This window comes from Centroberyx gerrardi, chromosome 17 (genome assembly GCF_048128805.1).
Source record: "Centroberyx gerrardi isolate f3 chromosome 17, fCenGer3.hap1.cur.20231027, whole genome shotgun sequence".
Classification (NCBI taxonomy): domain Eukaryota; kingdom Metazoa; phylum Chordata; class Actinopteri; order Beryciformes; family Berycidae; genus Centroberyx; species Centroberyx gerrardi.
The window spans coordinates 5,713,848-5,735,648 of NC_136013.1; the positions used below are offsets into that span (position 1 = coordinate 5,713,848).

At 43.2% G+C, this 21,801-nt stretch overlaps 1 protein-coding gene across 2 annotated transcripts; it reads right to left on the minus strand.

Moving 5' to 3' along the window:
- Positions 1-16: 16 nt before the first annotated feature.
- trip11 (thyroid hormone receptor interactor 11) lies at positions 17-21,300 on the minus strand. 2 transcript variants are annotated; one of them, XM_071896092.2, is made up of 21 exons: positions 20,754-21,300; positions 18,156-18,232; positions 17,802-17,912; positions 16,374-16,676; positions 16,111-16,179; positions 15,768-15,927; positions 14,991-15,317; positions 14,566-14,606; positions 14,352-14,450; positions 13,509-13,712; positions 10,057-13,104; positions 9,549-9,689; positions 8,532-8,725; positions 7,642-7,805; positions 7,266-7,369; positions 6,527-6,626; positions 5,586-5,667; positions 4,961-5,075; positions 2,383-2,505; positions 1,778-1,922; positions 17-1,633 (listed from the first exon to the last, which is right to left on the minus strand). In XM_071896092.2, the coding sequence occupies exons 1-21, from the start codon at positions 20,890-20,892 to the stop codon at positions 1,413-1,415; spliced, it is 5,967 nt and encodes a 1,988-aa protein (XP_071752193.2). In that variant the 5' UTR covers positions 20,893-21,300; the 3' UTR covers positions 17-1,412. The 2 variants fall into 2 exon arrangements, with proteins under 2 accessions (XP_071752193.2, XP_071752185.2); XM_071896084.2 differs by having other exon boundaries at positions 17-1,922.
- Between the last annotated feature and the right edge of the window lie 501 nt (positions 21,301-21,801).

The window sequence follows — 21,801 nt, forward strand, 5'->3', positions numbered from 1 at the left end:
CAAAACGCACAACAGCAAGGGGACTGTAGTACCTTTATTTGATTTGAAAAGCAAATTCCAATTAAGACAGTGGTACTAACCTTGATTAAAGATCAGGGTAATCTAACTCATTTTTTGACATTTCTGAATTTCAGATTGCACATCTACAAAACATTCTTTTACAGTAAGGATTTACAATTTATACATTTCGTCAATTCACCTGGAGGAACCCTGTAACATTCTTTCTGCAGCGGCTGATTGATTTCCATACAAAAATGTGGAGCAACTTGGCCAGCCCTGGTCAGGTAAAACCTTCTGAATGTGCAGTTTTTACATTTTGTAAATATATATATTTATATTAACCATTTACAATCCTGATCATACAATTATCTAGATAGCAAAAAATGTAGGCACTTGGATAGTACTTCCAGAACTTCCTAAGTGCCCATAAATATGAAAAATGCCACCCATTTACATATATATAACTATATAATAGTACTGTACTTATACATGAGAGCAGTCTCGTCATCAAAACCTCTGATCAACCACAGCCCGCAATTACAGCTATAATTACAACGCTATGTTGCATATCACAGTCGGACCGTCTGGGACAGACAAGATTTCGCAGAAATGTCTTTATGGTTTTAACAGATGTACTGAACCACATAAATCTCTACAGAGCTTCTGCTGCCAGAGAGTATCAGGCGAGCCTTGCATCAGACAGAGCACACTGCACTGCTAAAAAGAAAAGACAAGAAAAAAAAAAAACACAAAAGACGAGAAAATAGAAGTTCTCCAATGCAAGTGAAACGATGACTACTGTAGGAGGCAAGATGTTTCCTAGCGCTAACAGAGGTGATGATTATACTCCATCCACATGTATTGCACTGCACTGCACACAATGAGTCTACAAAGTCACTTGTGTTCAGAACTGGTGTGATGGACAAAAATAGAAAACTTAACAAAATAAAGGCATCCATAATCAAAAAGGCAGTTTCTTTTAAAATCTACTGCATTGCTTGCACTCTGAATGCGATAACCTCTCAAAAGAAACACCCTGCTTTCTGAATGTGGACCTTCATCTATAATGCTTCTCATCTGGACATTTTCAACTCTTGGATCAACGGCTATGATGACAATAACAATGTTGTGGCTGAAACACTTTCACTGATGCGTAAAGGGAGAATTGGTTGCATAGAACAGCAATTGCCAATGAAACTGATTCTCAGAATATTTCAGCTGAATTTTCTTTCAATTCCCTCCCAAAAATGAGGGCATGTTACACCTTTATGTATGCTCAAGTCAATATTTTGCAGGAGAGTCAGAAAAAGAGCAGCAATAGGAGTAGTAGTATTCCTTGATCTCAGTCTGTGTAGTATCAAACTTCTGTTGGATGAATGAAGAGCTTTAACTGGCACACATTATGGCACCGATCACTGCTTTAGCAAGTCTTTGAGCACGGCTCCAGCGCTGGCCTCGGCCGAGACCGGCACCGGCGTGAAGGTGGGCAGGGCATCTGAGATGGGCTTCATCAGAAGGTGACCTCCCGCCCCCCCGGCCCCGGCACCGGCCGAGCTCAGCAGCGGGACCGCGGCCGAGCGAGGGGCCAGGAACGGGTTGGACTCCCCGGCTCGCTTGCTGGCTGCCGCTGCTCCTAACAGAGGAGAGAGGTTAAATGAGGCTCGATGCGTCTGGTTGCAGTGAGAGCGAGAACACCGGCTCCTGTGTGACATGACTGATTTAGTGTGTGAGAGAAAGAAACATGCAGACAGCGGTGACTCCCAGAGGGGCCGTTTACCTGCGGCGAGGTTAGGAGCAGCGCCAGCGGTCCTTCTAGGAGGCGGGGCGCTCAGCGGCTTGATGTCATGGACTGGAAGCATGAGTGGAGGCAACACCGGGGTCGACTCCACCTCCAGGAACTTTACGAACATCTCTGAGAAGGACTGAGACAACAAAGGACAGGACTGAGATTTCCCCTCCTTATTTTTTTGGTCATTTACTTTCTTTATGTTAAGTGGGCTGTCTTGTCTAAGTCTGAAGTGAACAAAATGGAACGTGAAGTTGTGATTATCTTTTGAACTTCAATAAAAACATAAAAAAACAAAAAACAAAGGGCAAGATAGTGCTGAATTAATAATAATGAGATACTTTGCTGATCCATGCAGAGAAATCCTCCTTGCCCCTCATTCAGCGAGGTCAGTGATTGCAGACACAAGTGCTTGAACCCAAGTTGAAGGACAGTCTCTCTAACCAGTAGGACTATGTGTTTGCATGCGATTTGGTGCAAGTTTGTGTATGAAGCATTGTCGGTGTGTTCCAGAGTGACCATGTTCAGGGTGAGAGCATGTACTGAATCGTGCGAGTGTTGTCACTTTAAAAAGAAGTTCACGTGTCTTTTCTTACCGAGTTGAAGCCCTGACCATGGGTGGGCCTCTGGGGAGTGTTTGGGACACTCTGTGCTCCTCTGCCTCCCAGCCAGCTGGACACCCAGCCGGTGACACCGTGCCGTCCGTCCTCCTCCAACATCTGCACGGACACACACAGGAGTCAAGAACGGGCAGACGACGATTACAGGATTCCCCCGAAGGAATGAAGCCTCGGGGGAAGTTATTAACACTTATTTAACGAGCGCTGTGCATTGTTAAATACAGCATGGGTGTGAGTTTCACACTTGGGACCTGCACAGTACTACAACAGTCCCAAGCCTTGCCCAAGAGCGCTTGGACAGTACATGCTGAGCGATCAATCACTTCCCCGACTCAAAAGCCACTGGGAAAAATAAACTATGACACAAGATCTTCATTTTATTTGGAGATCCTTTTAGGGATCAAATCTGGTCAAAATATTGTAGTAGGTATACATCCTTTTAGCCAATGCTGTGATCGCAGGGGACAAATCACGTCGTTACGGTATACTATGGAGTCTATCCAGGAGGCTGCATCCTGCCAAGGCAAATGACGTCAGTGATTAGGGAGTCCAAAATGACGTTAAACGATAAAGCCATAAGTTTCTTCACGGAGAGACAGAGAGCTTGTAGAATAGTGTAAGCGGGTCCAAAAAACAATTTTCCAGAAAACAGTGGCAAGCAGAGAGGAAACAAAGTACACTCAAGACCTGGATCATCTGAAGACTTCCGTGGAACAGAAAACAAATAAAATGTGATATTTGAAAAGAAGCACTAGGAGGGGGTAGCCGCTCCGCCGAGGCCAATTCTGAAAAGACGTCTGGTTTTGTGGGACACTTGGCTGCTGTAAACACGAGTTGAGTGGAAAATTTCAATAGCATTAACAGGAGATGAGGGAGAGGTGAAAAAAAGCGGAACGACCTCCAACGCAATAAAACTGGGTCTTCTGAGGAGTCGTAATCTCATTTGCCCCTCACCCTCAATCTGTTTCCCTTTAAGACTGTTGGGTAATATGCTTTGGAATAGTTGGATGGAGTCCCACAGGGCTCCTGCCAGCAGATCTGGATAAGGAAATACTTTCTTAGTAGGCCGAACTCTGGATTTTCAGGGGCTGCTGGAGTTAAAAGTGTATCAGACAGATACTGAGTTTTGCGGTTGACTTTGGGCCGCTGTGTTTGTCTATAGAGTATAGAGGATGTGCGCAACTTCAAATGTTTCCGTGCAGAAAAAACAAAATCAACAAGAGGAAGGGTCTGTTTGCTTACGGTCAGAGTGACTTATGTGTAAATTCTTGTGCAATTCTACCATAAACTCACTGAGAAAAAGTGCTGTGTTGAGTAGTAGGTGGAATTCCTCTGTACAACAAAAATCTGTGTTTCTTTTACACTCATTCAATGGCCTCCCACAACTGGAAAACTGTCCAATACAGTGAAAATTCATCATCCAGCCTTAGTGCTCTAATGCCCCAAAATAACAGCAATTATGATTGCAATCACAGCAACACCTACTGGAACTGACCGTGGAATTAGCCCAGAAGTGAACTTGGATCCTACAAGCAAAATGTTCCCTGGTTGAACATAACAACACATTCTACAATAAACACTAAAAAAGCATTTTTTCTTCTGTCACTGCTGCACTCCTGCCAAGACCAGATAACTGCTCTTATATAAAAGGAATTTCATATCCCCAACAGTATGGAAAATTAATTCACAGAGATTAGCAGGTCTATCACTTTTGAAGGGACAGCCAACTAAAATGCATGACTTCACGAGTGTCATGGGCAGGGGGAATCAGTTGTTGAGAGCGTGTGTCATTACAAAACTGATGCCAGATCAGTTGAGGTATTGCCTTAGGGATTTCCTATCCCTGAATTTTCCATACATCATGACTGCTTGGGCCACCAGATGCTACAATCTGTCAGCACAAGTCTTTGTACACTACATCACTTCGGGCCTCAGGAACAACTTCAGTTCTCTATAATGCTCATAACTTATTTCACACGTTTCATCCTATTCAGTGCATGGTACACTGGTATTGTACTGCTGGACATTCACAATACCTCCTCTACAACTGCAACTATACTGATGATGTCTCTGTCTCTGCACCAATGCTGCAAAGATAAATCCCTGTACATTTAGTGTAACTGGCAAATAAATTGAATTTGAAATGACTAAAGGAGTCAGATAAATACTCTACATTCCAGACAGATATTAAGCTGTCAAGGAGAGAGTTTAGAACGAGCAGGACGTACAAAACAAGTTAAAAAATAGGACAAAACTCCTTCCTGGTTCCTCATGTTCATTTTAAAGGACTCAGGAGAAGGCTTGAGAGATTCAACATGGTCCATTTAGAACCTTAGGCTGTATCTTTGTATTCAAAATACTCCAGTGACATGTCACACATTTATTACTAATATGACACATTGCCACAAACACTCCTCACTGCCTGTTGCAGTCATAAAATTCCAAATAATAGCCATTTTATTAGTAACACCAATTGCTGCCTACCATCGTAATTATGTGGTTACTTAAGTTAATACTTTGAATACAGGTAGTTGGCAGTAAAGAAAGCTCTCACCTTTTCAACATCCTCTCGGCCCAGTCCCAGAACACTTCCCATGAGCCTCAGCACCTCAAAGCGCTTGTTTTTAGGTGTGTGGAAGTATCCCACGAAAAGATTACGCATTAGGACTCTGGAAACAGAACAACACGAATAACAAGGCATGATGTAATTCCAGGTTAAAAAGATTAGGCCCCTGTTCTATTTTTATACAGCTGTGTGAACTATGAATAAACCCTGAACGTATAGACTTGATTTTCCTTTTCCTTCGTCTCTCCAGGGAAGGATTTGAGCACACACAATCTTTTCTATTTATTCCGGCACCTCACAGCAGTGGGAAAAGCAGGGATGGGAAAGCATATCTTTTTCACTTCCTCTGCCTGGGTTTTCTAAACTGGAATTCAAACCGGCGACCATCCGGTCACAAGTTTGCTCCTGTAAATATTAGGCGACCGCTAAAGAAGATGAGACCCCCGTCCAATCTTTACACTGCTGTGTGAATTTGGACCCATGGACCCGAGTTTCAAATGTGTGTAAAAAATTATCAGAGTCCAATGAAAACCATATGAGTGCTTAATCATAATCTCTACTTTGCAGAATAAAGGAATGTGAGATTTGGCCCAGATAAGATTACTGAACTTACTTGTCCACCTTCCCCTCTGTGCTGTTCAGCAGATTCATCAACTTGTCCTGTGCCTCTTCCAACATCTCCTGTCTCACATCCACTGCAAGCCGCACGCACAAACACACACACACACACACACACACACACACACACACACACACACACACAGAGAGAGAGGGAAGAGTTGGGTCTTGCTCTTACAGAGAAATGTTGACATATCCGTTGAGCAGACATTCCCGAAATTAGCCTCTTTCATCAGTCAGATTGCAGATCAGAACATGCTCACAGTTGGTCAACTATTACTAGACGGCATATAAATTTTTCAAAAGTGATTGATTTGCAAACCAAATATATACGCTCATATAGTGCCTGAGTAAATACATTGTCTGAACACCAGCCAGAGAGAGGGGGGAAAAAAATGAACAGGCACGTCTGAGAATTTGCTGTGATGTCATGCCCATGTCTGAGGGTGATAGGGTGAAATCAGCAGACTGTGTGACACAAAAAATGATGTAGGAGAGTCTAACCCCAGGAGGATTATAGTTTGACTGATTGTGTTATTCTCCTCTGTTATTTAGCCTATGATAAGAATGTGTGCAAACTGAAATCTTGATGCTTTAAAGGCAGAGACTGCAAGAAATATAAGCTGAGGAGAGAGAGAAAAAAAAGCCAGTGTTCGAAGGCCGCTTGGCAATTGAAAGGAGGTATAAATGTCAATGTTGTCAGAGAAAGCCAGAAAGGGATTGCAGAAAAATGCACATTATCCATAACATCTTAAGCAAAAGCAGAGGAGGGGAGCAGCGGTCTTTGAACCAAGACAGGTGAAGAGACCTTTATTTTGCTATAAATTGGTAGGTTTAATGGTAGGCTGAAGTTTTTATGCAGTTTTGTCTCAGTATTCAATCATTCAAGCTTCATGTGGAGAGCTTGGCTGGTGAGAACACTCAGCTGTGCCTCACCTTGTTTTTTCAGCTCTTCAAGTTGCTCCTCCTTCAGATCCAGCTGATCGGTGAGGCGAGATGCCGAGTCCAGAGCGGCGTTCGCTTCATCGAGGTTCATCTGACAGAGAGAGCATCCGTTATTACGGCTTTTATACAACAGCAATGTGAACTCTCTGAAGGGTTTTCATCAAGGCCCCATACACACATAAGAATAAATAGGATGAATTAGTGAGAGCGATAGTACTCCAGCTCCCTGGTTACAACATTTACCCTTTTTCATAATGCATGGCTAAGTGTGCTTCACAGGTTCATAAAGCACTGTTTAATACCTATGTGGCCATATTGTTTGGTTAGTTTTGTTTATTTGCACATTGATAAAACATAGAGGTGATGTGTCACATTAAAAACAGTGATAAAATAAAATGATAAAAATGCAGAAAGATATGCAATCAACATGTGCAGATTAGATATAAAAAACTACACATATACATTTGTACTAAAAAAAACAACTCACCCCAAATCCAACTGATTATGTACTGATTATATAGCTTTTACATAGACTTATTATTAGTTATTACATATTACATAGACTGGAACTAAACAAGGTATGTAACGGCTATAAAATCAGCTAAATAATAGTTCCTATGTGTTCACTTTGTGGCTTTGCTATTGACGACACATATCATCAATTACACAAATTACACAAAGCAAAGCAGAGTGAATGGACTCTCTGATGTGATGTTGACTGGTGGTTTACCTGAAGGGCAGATGCTTTGTCTTCCAGCTTCTCAGCTTTCCTTCTCCACTCATCCTTCTCCCTCTTGTGCTTGTCGAGCTCCGCTGAGTACATGGCTTTCTCTTCTGAAGGGGCAAGAGAGAAACACTAATTGTTATAGTTAATATTAAAGTTCAATGTCAAGAGTGCTCACATAAACTGAATCATCACAATCACTAATGCTTGTTTTTAGGACTTGCATTGGTAAAATAGGGAAAATAGAGAAGACTCACTGCAAGAGATATGGTAAAAAAACACTTTTACCCCCATAAATATCTACATCTACTATAGACTGATAGGATCTGTATGCGAGAACTGAGCATGTAAAAGAATATACAAGCTGAAGCAGCCGACTCGCCTTGTTGGAACTGCTCTAGCACCATCTGCAGGTTGGAGAGCGACACCGCATACTGGTTGACCTGCTCCTGGGAGGTGCGGAGCTGGATAAGTGCGTCGTCCCTCTGCTTCACCACGCCGCTCAGCTGCTCCTGTAAAGACTCCACCTGCATGCTGGCCTGTTGGCTGGAGGCGGCGGGCAGGCAAAAAGAAAAAAAAAAACACAGGAGGAATGAGATTAACAATCAAACAAATGACTTTTGATTTATTTTTTTTAAACTGCACTAGGCAACTTTGCACATTTGCTGCTCCAAGTGGCAGAGAGAGAGAGGTAACTGGTCTGTGATAGCTTTATAACAAAGGAAACCAAAGGAACAAGGGAGACAAAAGATCTAACGTTCATGAGTCCAGCTTTCTCTGGACTGGAGTGCTCACTTGCTGCAGTTTTGGATTTCGCTCTCAAGTTTCAATTCTTAATTTCCTCCAGAGATTTCCTGCCAGTAATCATACTCGACACCAGAATTTCTTTTGGGCAAATCGGGCAAATCTACAAGTCTCAATAAGTGGGGAGGGGGTGCGCTTCTCTATTAAGAGATAAGAGTAAGATAAGAGTATTTCTTACTTAAAATCTTGCCTAGTCAACGCATTTTTTATGGATATTTTTGGGGCATTTCTGCTTTTCTGCATTTTTTTTTGAAATGGCATTCCCACTGAGCCACCATAACACCTGTTTTAATTCAAATCTACACATTATTGCCAATTTACTGTGGTGTGCAAAACCTGTACATTATCTGAAACACAAGGGAATTCAGTCTTGTGGTATCCTTGATTATTACATTTCTAGTTAATGTGTTGACATAACATTTCAGCATCACAGCCAATATATAGACTGTAATTTTGGTTTCCGCTAACCTGGCATTCTCCACTGCGCTTGAGGAAGTGGCCAGCCTCTCGTCCAGCAGCGCCACCCTCCTGCGCAGCTCAGTCTCTCTGTCCTCAGCAGCGAGGGCTTCTCTCGTGTACGAGTCCTCGATCTCCAGGAGGTGATTACGCAACCTGTCCAGCTCCAGGTTGAGACGCTGCTCTTTATCCTTCACATGCTGCAGCTGGGGAGGGAACAGGAACACTGTTAGATGTGTAAATCTGCAAGAATAGCGTAGCAATCTGGGTTCCTAAACAGTAATTCCATACTTTTTATAGACTTAAATTTCATCACGGGATTTGAAGATTTTGGTCAATATACAATATGATGTATGCCAACAGTGGCTGGGCAATATGGGAAGGCATTATCACTCTAGAGTTGAATATTCAACAACAAATATCACAATATATGAACTGATAGTGGCTATCCAAATACATAAAATGTGAAATGATATGTGTATCAGAACAGATAATTATATTTTTATATATTTTTTCCGACCTTATGTACAATTCTCAAACATTTAAAAACCTGGAAATACTTGAATTAATCTTTCCTACTTTTTGAGACCTATGCAGAAAACCTGAGCAATTTGAAGCCTGTCTGTCTTGATACTACCGTTAGCAAGGAACATGATACAATAAATAAAACGTAATTAAACCTAACCCTAACCTGGCTGTGTTTTACATGTATTTTTCATACTTTTACCCATGTAAAAACAAGTTGAAGTAGTTTCATAAGGGTAATAATTATCAAATGATAATCAAAACGAAGAGTAAATTGTGTTTTACTCAGTAACATGGGGTGAATACAATAAGAGTACTAAAAGTATACTAGAATGCTTTCACTTACACCAGTTTACATCCCTGTTTGAATTTGACTCAATACTTAGAATAGAATAAAATAGAATAGAATAGAATCTTTATTTCCTAAACTGAATTTGCTTTGCACATAAAGAAGCCCAACAGCGCACAAAAACAGATGCTAGTGAATATCATCTGTCCTCCTACCTCAGTCTGTACTGCAGTTGTCTCCATTTGCTTCTGTTTGAGAGCCAGCATCACCTGGTCCCTCTCATGCTGGAACGCCACGGCTTTGTCCTGCATGGACTTCATTTCATTCAGGAGCTGATTCAGCTCACCAGACTTTCCCTGTGTGACATTATCAACAGAGCAAATCATGAGTGTAACTATTTGAAGAATGCATCAAGAGAAAAAAAACAGGAATCCAGGGCAGAAATACATTTTTGCCAGTCTAAAATGTCATTTGGTGGACGTTTTTTCCCCCCTCATGTGCCTTAGTACCATGACTGCATACATTTTTAGCATGGGTTGTCAAACCCCTAACCCTGAGAGTGTTGGTTCGTTACTCTACCCAATGAGCTATACAGCACATAAAGTGGTCCAATTACTGCTAAAAACTTTGACTAAAACACCCTTTTCTACTAAAATAATTCTAAATCTTTTTTCCTACTTAAATGATATTATGATATGATATGATATGAAGTTGCCAACTGACCTGCTCTTTGTCCTTGAGCATCTTCTCCAAGGTGGCAGCCTTCTCGCTCATTGCGCTGAACTCAAATTCCTTCTCCCTGAGCAGGAGGGAAACCTGCATGTTGGTTTCCTGCAGCGCTCGGAACTCGGACTCTTTCTCCCGCGAGCGCGCTGCCACCAGCTCGTTCTCCTCCTTCAACTTCCTCACATCCATCTCAAAGATCAGGGCGCGCTCTTTCAGGTTGGTCACGGCCTGCTTCAGCACCTCGTTGTCGTTCTCACGGTTACGCAGTGTCTCGCTGACGTGGCTTAGCTGGTCTCCTTTGGTTTTGATGAGCAAGTCCTTCTCCCTCACAGACCTCTGCAGCGCGTCCAGCCTCTCTCTGACCTGCCGGGCCTCCTCCGCCTGACCTCTCTGCTCGCTCTCCGAGGCAGACGCCGAGTTGGAGAGCCGGTGGTTGTTCTCCTGAAGAGTCCTGATCATGGTGTCCCGCTCAGCCAGCAGAGCTCGCAGCGACTGAAGCTCTCGCTGCAGGTTCTCATTGTTTACTGGTGCTGCCCCCTGGAGGCTCGGAGGCTCAGCTGTCAGAAGAGGCCCACTCGCCTGGGCAGCTACACCGACTTCTGGAGTCTGCGTAACACTGTCCAGTTTACCCAGCAGAACATCCTTGGTGGTGCTGAGCTTGCTGATGGTCTGCTGGACCTGAGCGAGTTCCTGACTCAGGCTCCCCAGCCTCCTTTCTTTCTGCTCGTAGCTCTGAATCAGTCGAGTGTAATCCACTGACAGCTTGGAACTGCAGTCGCTGTCGGCGGAGACCTGGCCCTGTAGTTTGATCAGCTCCTCCTGCAGCTGGGCTGACTCATGCTGCATGTTCTTGACCGTGGTGATCACCTGCTGCTTCCACTCCTCCATCTTCTTCACCTGCTGTTTCAGAGTGTCCCTCTCCTGCAGCAGCTCCTCAAACTGGTTGCTGCTGACACCTCCTGAGCCAGGACCGCAGTCCCCTCCTGAGGACTGCAGGACGGCCACCAGGGTCTGGCACTTCTGGGTCAGAGCATCAATCTCGATGTCCTTCTCCCTGATGATGCGGGACAGGTTCTGGATGGTCTCCCTGAACATCTCTTGGCTTCCTGAAGGATCGCTCATGTTGGAGAGGCGCTGGTTCTCCTGCTGGAGTTTCAGCAGGGCCGCCTCCTTCCCTGCCATGATATCCATGATACGGTGGTAGTCAGAGCGAAGCTGGCTGTTCTCTCTGGTCTTTTCGTTCAGCACCGCCAGCACCTGCTCTCTCTCAACAGCGTAATTCTGCAGCTGTTGCTGGAGGAACAAGACATCTTGGCTGTGCCCGCCGCCTCCACCCATGGAGACTCTGGCATGAAGCGCCTGGATCTCCAGGTCCTTCTGCAGAACCATCTGGGAGAGTTTGCCCAGTTCGTCGCGAGACACCACCAACTGGTCCACCTGCTTGGCCAGGGAGAGGTTCTTCTCATTCAGCTGGCTGATCTCAGTCTCCTTCTCCTTGATGCCCCTCACCAGCCTTTCTATTTCTACCTTAGACAGGTCATGCTTCTCATTGCCGTTCTCCCCATTTAGAGACTGGGTTTTGTCTTCTTGCAGGATGACCTCTCCCTGTACGGGCGGGGGGTCAGCATGGCCCTGGCGCTCACTGAGCCCATCCACTGTCTGCTGGAGACGGGCTATCTCTTCATCTCTGGCGTGGATAAGTCTGTCATAGTTGAGTGTGGTCTGCTCATGGCGAGCGTGGGCCTGTTCAAGCTCACTCTGCTGTGCCTGGAGGGATTGCTGGGAGTGGAAGAGAGAAGCCTGCTGTTCCTCCATGGTTGTCCTCAGGGTCTGGACCTCCTCTTCCAGAGCATCTCTGGAGGATTTGAGCTGGGTGATCTCTGTCTCCAGCTCTGTGATGATGTCCAGGGTCCTGGGCTCAGCCAGGGGCTGAGGTCTGCTCTGCTGGTCCCTGAGGCGATCAATCTCCTCTTTCAAGTGGCTGTTGTCTTCTTTCATACCTCCCAGCTGTTTGTCCTTATCCTCTAGTGCATGTCTGAGAGTTTCAGCTTCCTTGGTCACAACCGAAATACTGTTCTCCATCTCCTTCTGCAGGTCTGTGGCATTCTGTTTTAAAGTCTCCATAAAGGCATCCTTCTCCTGCAGCAGATCCGTCAGCTGCTTCTGCCCTGAAACTGTGATAGAGAGCATCTCATTGGTGTCTCTGTGGTCAGACGCCATCTGCTCCATGTCTCTCTTCAGCTGGGCTATCTCCATGTCCTTCTCCTGGTTGAGTTTGACGGTGCGTTCATGCTCCATCTGTAAGGCCGAGGCGTCCATGGAGCGGGCACGGGTCAGCTCCTCGATGGTCTGCTGGTACTGTTTAGCCTGTTCTGCCAGAGTCCTCTCAGTCTGGCCCAGCTCTCCCTCCAGCTGACCTTTCTCCAGCTTCAGAGCCTCGATACGAGTGTCCTTTTCCAGCACCGTCCTGTTCAGAGATGCCTGGCCTTCCTTCAACTGCCTGCTTAGTTCCTCCACTTTACCCACAGCCTGCTCGCTCTCTGCCTTCAACCTCCTGTTCTCCATCTTCATCTCGTAGTCCTCTGACATCACCTTCTCATGAGAGCTCCTCATCTCCACCAGCTCTCTCCTGAGGTCTGATAGCTCCGTCTCTTTCCCCACTAGCTCCTCTCTACTCCCCTGTGCCTCAGTTCTCCTCTCCCCTGCCTGAGTCAGCTGTGCTTTGGTGGCAGACAGCTGCTCCTCTCTTTCCTGTAGAGTCTTCTTCAGTTCTGAGATTTCTTTGCGTGCCACCCTGCTCTGGTCCTGTGCATGTCCTAGCTTATCTTTCAGCTCCTTTGCTGTGCTCTCCAGCTGCTGCTTGCCCATATGCAGTTCGTTCAGGGTGTAAGCGCTCTGGCTCAATTTCTCCTTCTGGGTCTCCAGCTCTTGCTGCAATGCCTTTTTCTGGTCTTTGGTCGTGTTGAGCTCTGTAGAGAGTCTTGTCACCTCCGCCTCGGCCTCCTTCAGCTGCCCAGAGAGCTGCTCCTTCACCGAGATCATATGCTAGAGACAAAAAAGGTAAAAACAAAACCCAAATGTAAAAGTGAATGACTAAGTGCAGCTAGTTTTACATTGTTGTGTTCAGCAGGGTTTCTACACATTTTCCATTAAAACTTCACTACATTTTCCACCTCAATTTGGTCAGTGTTGCTCAGTATATGTGTTGACAGTGTCTGTGCAATATAACTGTCAACTAGGCTATATCATGTGACAGCTGAACATTATTCCCCACAACAAATATAATGTGTGAAATCACAGTGGGTCTACAAATACATAAAGTCATATGTGTATCGAAACATTTTTCCCTCCATATTTTTCAAGACCTTCCACACCTGCATGTGAACCTTGGGTCAAATTACAAGTCTATCAAATTAACAAACAAGGGAGGCCATGCTGGTCAGTCACACCTGTGTTGCTTCCTGGTTTTGCTGGTCCAGTTCCTCCAGCTCAGACATGATGGTGTCCCGTTCCTCCTCAGTGTCCCTCAGGGCCTTTTCTCTCCTCTCCAGCTCTGCCTTCAGCTCCTCCAGCTGCTCTGGTTCACTGGCCTCGGCTCCCTCGCTGCTGACTACTTGCTGCTCGGCCACTTTAAGTCTCTCTTGCATATCAAGCTGCGAAATAAAAACCAATAAAAATCAAAAATTACACTTTGCCACAATCCAACACGCCTCAGATTTCTAGGGAGTGTACTGTTTCACAACCCCTGATCTGTATTATCACATCAGCAAGACAACATAAGCTGGACACGCAAGTTTAATCACTCAATAGGGACTTGAACTGAGCCTCACACACGCTACTTTAAAGGATAGTTCAACTGCCACAGTTGGAACAAACCAATCAAATTAAAAAGGGCCTTGTGATGCTCTCAGGAATGTTAAACCAATATTTTACTTTAGTAGACCATGTTTACTTCTCACCATGAATACCTCCAGGAGAACATGAGCAGTCAAACTCAAACATTTGCTCCCCTGTGGATCTACTGTATATTCAACACTGGTTCTGGCTTTTCCTCTCCTCTCATTACCAATAATTGCATACATACAAAATGTACTTTGTGAAAATGGCCACCATAGACAGAAAAAAAAAGTATTATTAGGGTCCATATTGCCACAGTTCATGCTCTGTGTTAGAAGTGGCATTTTATATTTAAGCCTGCAAACAATATTTGCATTATAGCGGTATGAATACTAAAATGTGACAATAAAATAAAATATGATATGTTACCATAGCAGCCAATCTGAGAAACAAACCTTTTCTTGTTCCAGGATCTCCTTTTCTTGTCTCAACGTCCCAATAATGGTGTTCAGCTCTAAGATGTCTGCATGCTCAACTTCTTCCTTTGGTTCAGCCTGAATTATGAAAAAAAAAGAATAAAGATATAAAACAAGGGGAAAATTTCATAAAGATTTACCACAGCATATAAATATGACATGATATATGGCATGTGTTCACATTAATACTTGCCTCAGACAGACTTTTCAGTTTCTGAATTTCTTTTTCTGCAGCTGGAAAATAGAATTTTATGTTAATATGCTGGAAAAATATGGAGCGAAAAGACCTATAATAGTAGCCAATCAATGATAATATCCCGTTACTATGCAAGATTAATATGTGGTTACAACTATCAAAAGTATCACATTAAACAAGGAGGATTATCAATAAATATATCAGCAACTGGTGTTCAGCACTTTGTAACTTTGTGAAATGCTATAAAAATAAAAATATTATTATTATTATTATTATAAAAGGAATAAAACAAACTAATAAACCATCAGCTACAATAAAGGGAAGACATGAACTGCTGGCGGCATTAAGGTCTGCTCGGCAGATGTGAAACAGCACATGACTACATAACAGTATTCAACACTCCTCAAGATAAGACCGTATACCTGTAAGAGCTTTCCTCAGACCCTGGATCTCGTGCTCTAGCTGGGCCTTTTGCAGAGCCTTCCCCTCTTGCTCCTGCACTCGTGTCTGGAGCTCAGTAACGGAGGTCTGCAGACGCGTGTAGTTCTGCAGCAGCTCTCCGTTCTCTGCCTGGGCTTCATCCTTCTCCAGCTGCAGCGAGTCCTGCTTCCTCCGCGCCTCCTCCAGGCTGCCGGTGAGCTCTGCCTGCTGCTTCTCCCGCTGCTCTGCCGCTTCCTGAAGGGACTGTATGGTTTTCTGGAGATCAAGCAGCTTGGAGGAGTCCGATGGGGAACTGGCATGACCAATACCTGGAGAGGATGATTTGGAGTGTTGTGATCGAGTAGAAACATTCAGTCAGAGGAAGGACTTGCATTTGTCACAAATACAGAAAAGGAGATGGAGTAAAAACAAAGTATTGAAACAATCTGTATTTCATTCATTTATATATATGTCATTTAGTGGATGGTTTATCCAAAGTGCCTTACAGTACCATGACTGCTTAAAATTTTGTTAAGGCTGGCCATCATGGGAATGATTGAGTCATCATTGGTGTGAATGGGCATTGCACTGATGAAGGCCTAGAGTAGGCCGAAACGATTGCACTTTTGCACTTTATACAATAAATATGTCAAGAAGAATATGATAGAATATGATCTTGTGACGAATTTTGATTTGTGTGCAGGGCCTATGCATTCTTAAGCCTTGATTTAGCCATTCTTAATCAAAGTTACAATACAAAATTTCAAAGTGAAGCTCACCACTCTGTTCCTCCAGCTCCTCTATCCTCTCCTCATACTCTGCCAGCTCCTCTCGGTGTCGTCGGGTGATGTCGGCCATCTTCTGCCGCTGGGCGTCCTGCAGAGCAGCCAGCTCATGCTGGTGTTCATCCACCTCACGACTCATCTCCTCTCGCAGCTCCTGCTCCAAAGCAGCAATGACGTCAAGGTTTGAGTCTCAGTCTCATTATTATATTGTCTATGTGTGGTGTATTTACTGTGTATACAAGAGGTTAAAATTTGAGATTTTAAATTCCACTTTAAAATAGAATTTATACTGGCAATAACGACAGCTGTGAGACATATTGCCGTCGCTCAAACTCACCTTGATAGTCCTTTGAAGTTTGAGAATGTCACTCTGATCGCCATTACCAGATCCTGCTGCTTTCGATGCCTGAAACAAAAAGATGAGTATGTGACCTCCCCAGATAGATGGAGTTTAACACATCAGAATAATTCAGACTGAAATTAAAGAAACTTGTGATTGTCAAAACCTTCTGGCATCCAGTGCATTGTCCTATGTGGTAAAACTCATGCACCTGGTACCAAAAAAACGCTAAAACAAGTAGTAATTATTATTATCACTACCTGAGACATACGCCTCCAGTGGGACACCTCCGCCTCCAGACGCATGACTTCTGTCGACAGACGGTTGATCTCCTGCTGCGACCAGATGACATCACTGAGGTCCATCTCGTCGCCATGGAAGCCCTGATGGGACCCCGAGGGGCGCGACAGGAATGAGGAAGCAGAAGAGGAGGTAGTGGTTGTGGAAGTAGTGGCAACAGGAAGCATGGCTGGGCCGACGGAGGCAGACTGGGCCGACTGCTGCAGCTTCTGGAATTCTTCATGAAGGCCGCTCTGCCGAGCTTTCAGGTGACTGATCTCCACCTGGGAAGACACAGACGAACCTTAGGTCACCTTTATACCTGGCGTTAACATGGGCGTCATATCCAGATTGTGTGTTGACATGATTTAGCTGGTGCGCTTCCTGGTTGGATCTGTATTCTAGTTTACTACAGTTTAGGGCTGAACGATTTTGAAAAAATATCTAATTGCGATTATTTTGACTGATATTGCAATTGCGATATGATTTGCGATATTAGAGGGAATGAAAATTTTTACATCATTATTCTCATTTTCATTGAAAAATGTATTAAAATGATTATGGCGTGATTTTTGCGGGGATCTGTACCAAACAAAGATATTTCCTTAAGTCTGTAGAATATAATGTGTAGGCCAGGACATCTCTGCAGCACAACGATATTTAATTTAAAATGGTATTTTGACACACATTTCGCCTTTAACAAATATTGCGCCTCCTGCGATTTGAAAATTGCAGTAGGCCATATTGCGATTTAAATAAAATTTCAATTAATTGTTCAGCCCTACTAGAGTTTAACTATTTGTGGCCAAATGTGTCTCTGGAGGTGGTTTAGGTGATTCTTCAGTGGGTGTTGACTGCATTTATTCCTGAATTTAATTTGCTTTTTCTCTATTCAAATACAATCCGATCACCATGGATGCATATTATACCATGCATACCAGGTGTAAAGGGGTCTTAAGGCAAACTACACTACTAAACACTATAAACTCCCTTTCTGCTAACATCCAGGCAAGGTGTTTTTTTAATGTAGGTGTTTGCCCTAGTTCAATGACACAATAGAAAGTTACATTAGATCATGTGTATTGGTAAATGTCAGGGGAAATATTGCAACTTGTTTGGGCATGTGCTTATTCCAGATAGTGTCTGTCCAAAAAATAAATAAGTAAACTAAAAACAATAACAACAACAAAAAAATTGTCTCAGTGGCTCTTATTTGTTTACCTAGATCACACATGGTCATTCTAGGTTACAGGGATATGCTGTCTGGATGCTGGATGCTTTTAACTTTGCATTCCTTACTACAGGCTGCGGCAGTGTTGGCCACCTGGGAGTTTGAACCTATTCTACTCTTACAATCAATGGATGAGTGTCAGCTAAATGCCCCAAATTGTAACTGTGAATGTCCGTACATCTTTCTGCTGCAGAAGGGATCTGTACTCTGCAGACTGCTGTTTAACCTGGATCTCCGAGGCCTCCAGCTTCTCCTCCAGCTCTGCATTGAGCTTCTTTAATCTATCATACTGCAACAAAGAGAGAGAGAAGAGCAAAGAGTCAATCAATAATAATGTGATTCCTGTAGGAAATTCTTTTTCCGCTTCATTTTTAGCAAGGTTGGCCCGGTAGGCATCAAACTTCTATTCCTGGTAGTGCTAGTGCCCTTGAGCTACACAGAATCTGCGTAGGGACTGGGATATAAACTATAAGTTGGGTTTTATATTTTTGTCTTTTGCACAGGATTTGAGTCAGTGAATGAATAATCTGACCTCAGACTTCTGAGTAGTAAAGGCAGCCTCGACTTCTGTCAGCTTGGAATTGGACACCTGCAGTTCTGTGGCAGCATCTGTCGTTGGATGGAAAAAGAGAAATGAAGTAAATATCACAAATACAGGCAAGCAGAAATATACTCAGAATATTATGCACACTTGAAATTCCTTCACAAACAATTGTAATAATTGTAAAAACAAGCACAAGGATAGCTACTGTAAATGTTTATTCCTTTTGAATTCATGGTCTTTGAGCTGATGCTAACAGAAAGACATATACCTACAATCTTTTTAATAGTTATTCTTATTTATAATAGCGTAGATGTTTCAATGCAAGGAATGGTTCACTTTGAGGAATATGGTATTCTTCAAGTTTATCTTCCATGACACAGCACATTCAAGAGATACAGACAGGCGACTGCATTTTTTTTTTCCTTCCCTCTTTCACACACACACACACACACACACACACACACACACACACACACACACACACAGATCTACTTAACCAGGTTCACATGACAAACTTGCATGGCTGAGCAAGAAACATTTCTAGAGATCTTGTCGGGGCTGCATACTCTCAACAGCTGGGTGAAGGCTGGCCAAAACAGAACAGTTATAAGTACACAAACTAAACTGAAGCCTACATCCAAATCCAATTCCAATCCATGCCCTCTCTTTTTAAAGTTAACCTAAAGATGGCATGCAGAACGTTTCACAGCAGGTTAGCTTTGTTCATTGATTGGGGCTGTGAGTTGGAGATCTGTGATCAAAGTTCTCTTTGCGTCATTGTTTTATCACTCAGTCTGTTTAGACAGCTGATACTTTTGGGCAACTGAGCAAATGTGATGGAACACATTCAATAAAAAGCTCTAATTATTAGGCCTATATTTTTGACTTCAGAAAACATATTCCTCAGCTCAGCCTAGGCCCCACGGTAACAACAAACCTAGTCCCTCAATATACACTGACATATTGTAGTAGTAGCCTAAATACTGAAAATGGAAAGACCCATCATGCACCAAAATTTCTTCAAGGAGAATGCCATTTAATTTAAGAATATCTGCAAACATGAACAACCCTGTCCAAAAACTATAATCCAAAGAATGAAGGCTCTAATCTGTGATGCCATCAGGATGTTACCTAAAACTCCACTGACAATGAAATGGGAAGCGACTTTCTGCACTCACAGAATGTTTCTTTGAGCTTTTACACCCACATGAATTGTATGATTTGTTCCTATAGAAGAAAATGCTTGGCTTGTATACATGTATATATGCCATTCTGTTATACACATATAAAAGCAAGCATTACTTACAAGTGAGAGAAATATAACATTCATCCACACTACATTTAGCTGCATATGCATCAGGATAACAGAATGACACAGTGGAATTTTTTTGCATTTTTGAGGGTCATTCACAAGCAAAGAACCCTTTTGTTCCTGTCAAGTGTACCCATCCATGTAAGAGCAGCTTTCTTGAAATTGTTGACCCAAGGAGTGCTTCTTCAATCTATTTACCTTCATTCTCTCTAGCACTAACAAGCAATCTGAACCAGAAAATGTACCCAGATATCCAAAACGTCCTAGATGCTCATACAATCACCTTTCACATCTTTTCTAACTCACTTAAATGTTGTACTTAAGTGTGCTTTAACAGATCTAGGAGAAAAAATGTGGGGATTCAGTGGTGCTCCCCTCGTAATAAGAAGAAATTATTCAGAATGTGTATTTATTTAGCTTTAAGTACGAAGGCAGAACTGCAAATATGTGGCCTGCTTTGCTAAACATCCGCACAGTGTAGATTAGAAGCTAATGTCTAATAATCACACTAAAACACATGCCAAAACCACAAAAAACACATGGTTTTGGTATGTGGTATGTGTTTTAGTGTGGTTGGTATGTAAAAGGTGGGAAATTTAAAGGGACAACATGTGTAATGTGTAAATATAAAAAATAATGATAAAAAAACAAAAAAATTATCTCAACAGTCAGCAAATCTAAAAACAATGGCAGCCAGGACTCACTCAAGAGACATAACACAATCTGCGGGCACAGTAATACAGCCCTGGGTTGTTTTACAGGCAAGAGGGTACGCTTTCTGGTTCAGAGCAGATGGACCTAGAATAAATGGATGTAAAAGCTCAAATAAAAATTATTTTAGTCCAAGAAGTCAGAGTCTTAATTCAATGTCAGAGGGGCTGCTCCATGGCTTTCTGTTATCTAGCTCTGGGAGAGAGTTATCAATGTTCACACATATTAACTGAACTGAATGAGAGCAGGAATATCATATCAGTAAATACATGTAAACTCACTTTAAAAATCAGGCTGTTACAGCTGGTAAGTTAGCTAATAGTTGCGTTAGACATACAGCAAGCACCAGTGGGCAGCTTAACCCATTCAGTGCATCAGTTAGGTAACGCTGTTTTTTTCTGCTTTCACCGAGTCAGAACCTTACTGTTTTCATTTTTCCACGTTGGGATATGTAAGTTAAGCACAAAGTGTCCCAGTATGGACATTAATAAAAGTGAGGTGCAGGTGCGAGTCTGATGTGCTCGATGATGATGTGGCGACCAAAATAAACCCCCAGAACTTACCTCCTACTTCCTCCACACCTTCCAGTAACATATCTTTGGTAAAGTTGGATATCTGTCCAGTGAAAGATGACAGGCTTCCCCCGACCTGGCCAAGAGACTGGCCGAGGCCAGAGCCGATTCCACCCAGCCACGATGACATTTTCGGGAAAGACCAAAAACAAACAAAAACAAAGCAAGGCCAAAGACTGGGGAGCTAGCCTAGCTGCGACTGGCGAGGCTGTGGAGTTAGCTTGGTCATCCAGATCAATTCTCAAACACACGGAGACTCGGAGACGCCGTTGATTTCAGGATTGACTCCGTTTTCCTTCAACAAACTCGCTTTTTAAACTGACAGACGGTGTCATTTAGGACAGACCCCCGGCTAATAACCGCTCGTCGGCTGTGTACGGTAATTTGTCAAGACAAGCGAGCTAAGCGCCATCATATCTCTGTCAAACAGCTCAAACGTTAGATAGCGACGTTATGTTGCAGTCCGTCTAATCGGTCTTAAGTATCAGTGGTATTTTCTGCTGTTTTTAGCCGGTCTAAACAACACAACGCCTTTCAAGTGCCACCTCAACTGCAGCCATTATCGGCTTGACTGCGATGGCTGTCAGGTTTGACGTGGACACAGTGCAGGGCAGCGCTGCATTGTGGGATACTGGAGGACCAACAATCAGAGAGCAGCGGGATGCGTTCAAGAGCAGCAACTAGGCGTCGGTTACAGGAGGTGTTAATTTACATCAGCCTGAACGAACTCTTATGTCACAAAAAATTTTTTAAAAGTATGTTGAAAGCTGACCGAGAACCTTAATTGGAAAGTTAGATAGATAGTTAGTTTCTTTTAATGAAAACCTTTGGCTGGAATGAAAACATTTTTCATTCCAGCCAAATTAGCCATTTTTCATTCCAGCCAGTAAAATTACTATACTATAAAGAACCTTTGGCTGGAATGAAAACCTGATATTTTTTTTTATTTTTTGTTTTACATTTTTAATCCCACACTTTTCTTTCACCCACAATGTGATAAGAACTTGATGATGAAATTAAATAACAATCTTTATACTTT

Excerpts from the sequence above, each read along its gene's own strand:
- trip11 (XM_071896084.2), bottom strand. The coding sequence starts at position 20,892 with ATGTCATCGTGGCTGGGTGGAATCGGCTCTGGCCTCGGCCAGTCTCTT. Across the intron at positions 15,928-16,110 it reads AACTTCAAAGGACTATCAAG|GAGCTGCGAGAGGAGATGAG; the intron begins GTGAGTTTGAGC and ends GCTTTGGAGCAG. Across the intron at positions 7,806-8,531 it reads AGCGCAGTGGAGAATGCCAG|CCAACAGGCCAGCATGCAGG; the intron begins GTTAGCGGAAAC and ends CGCCGCCTCCAG.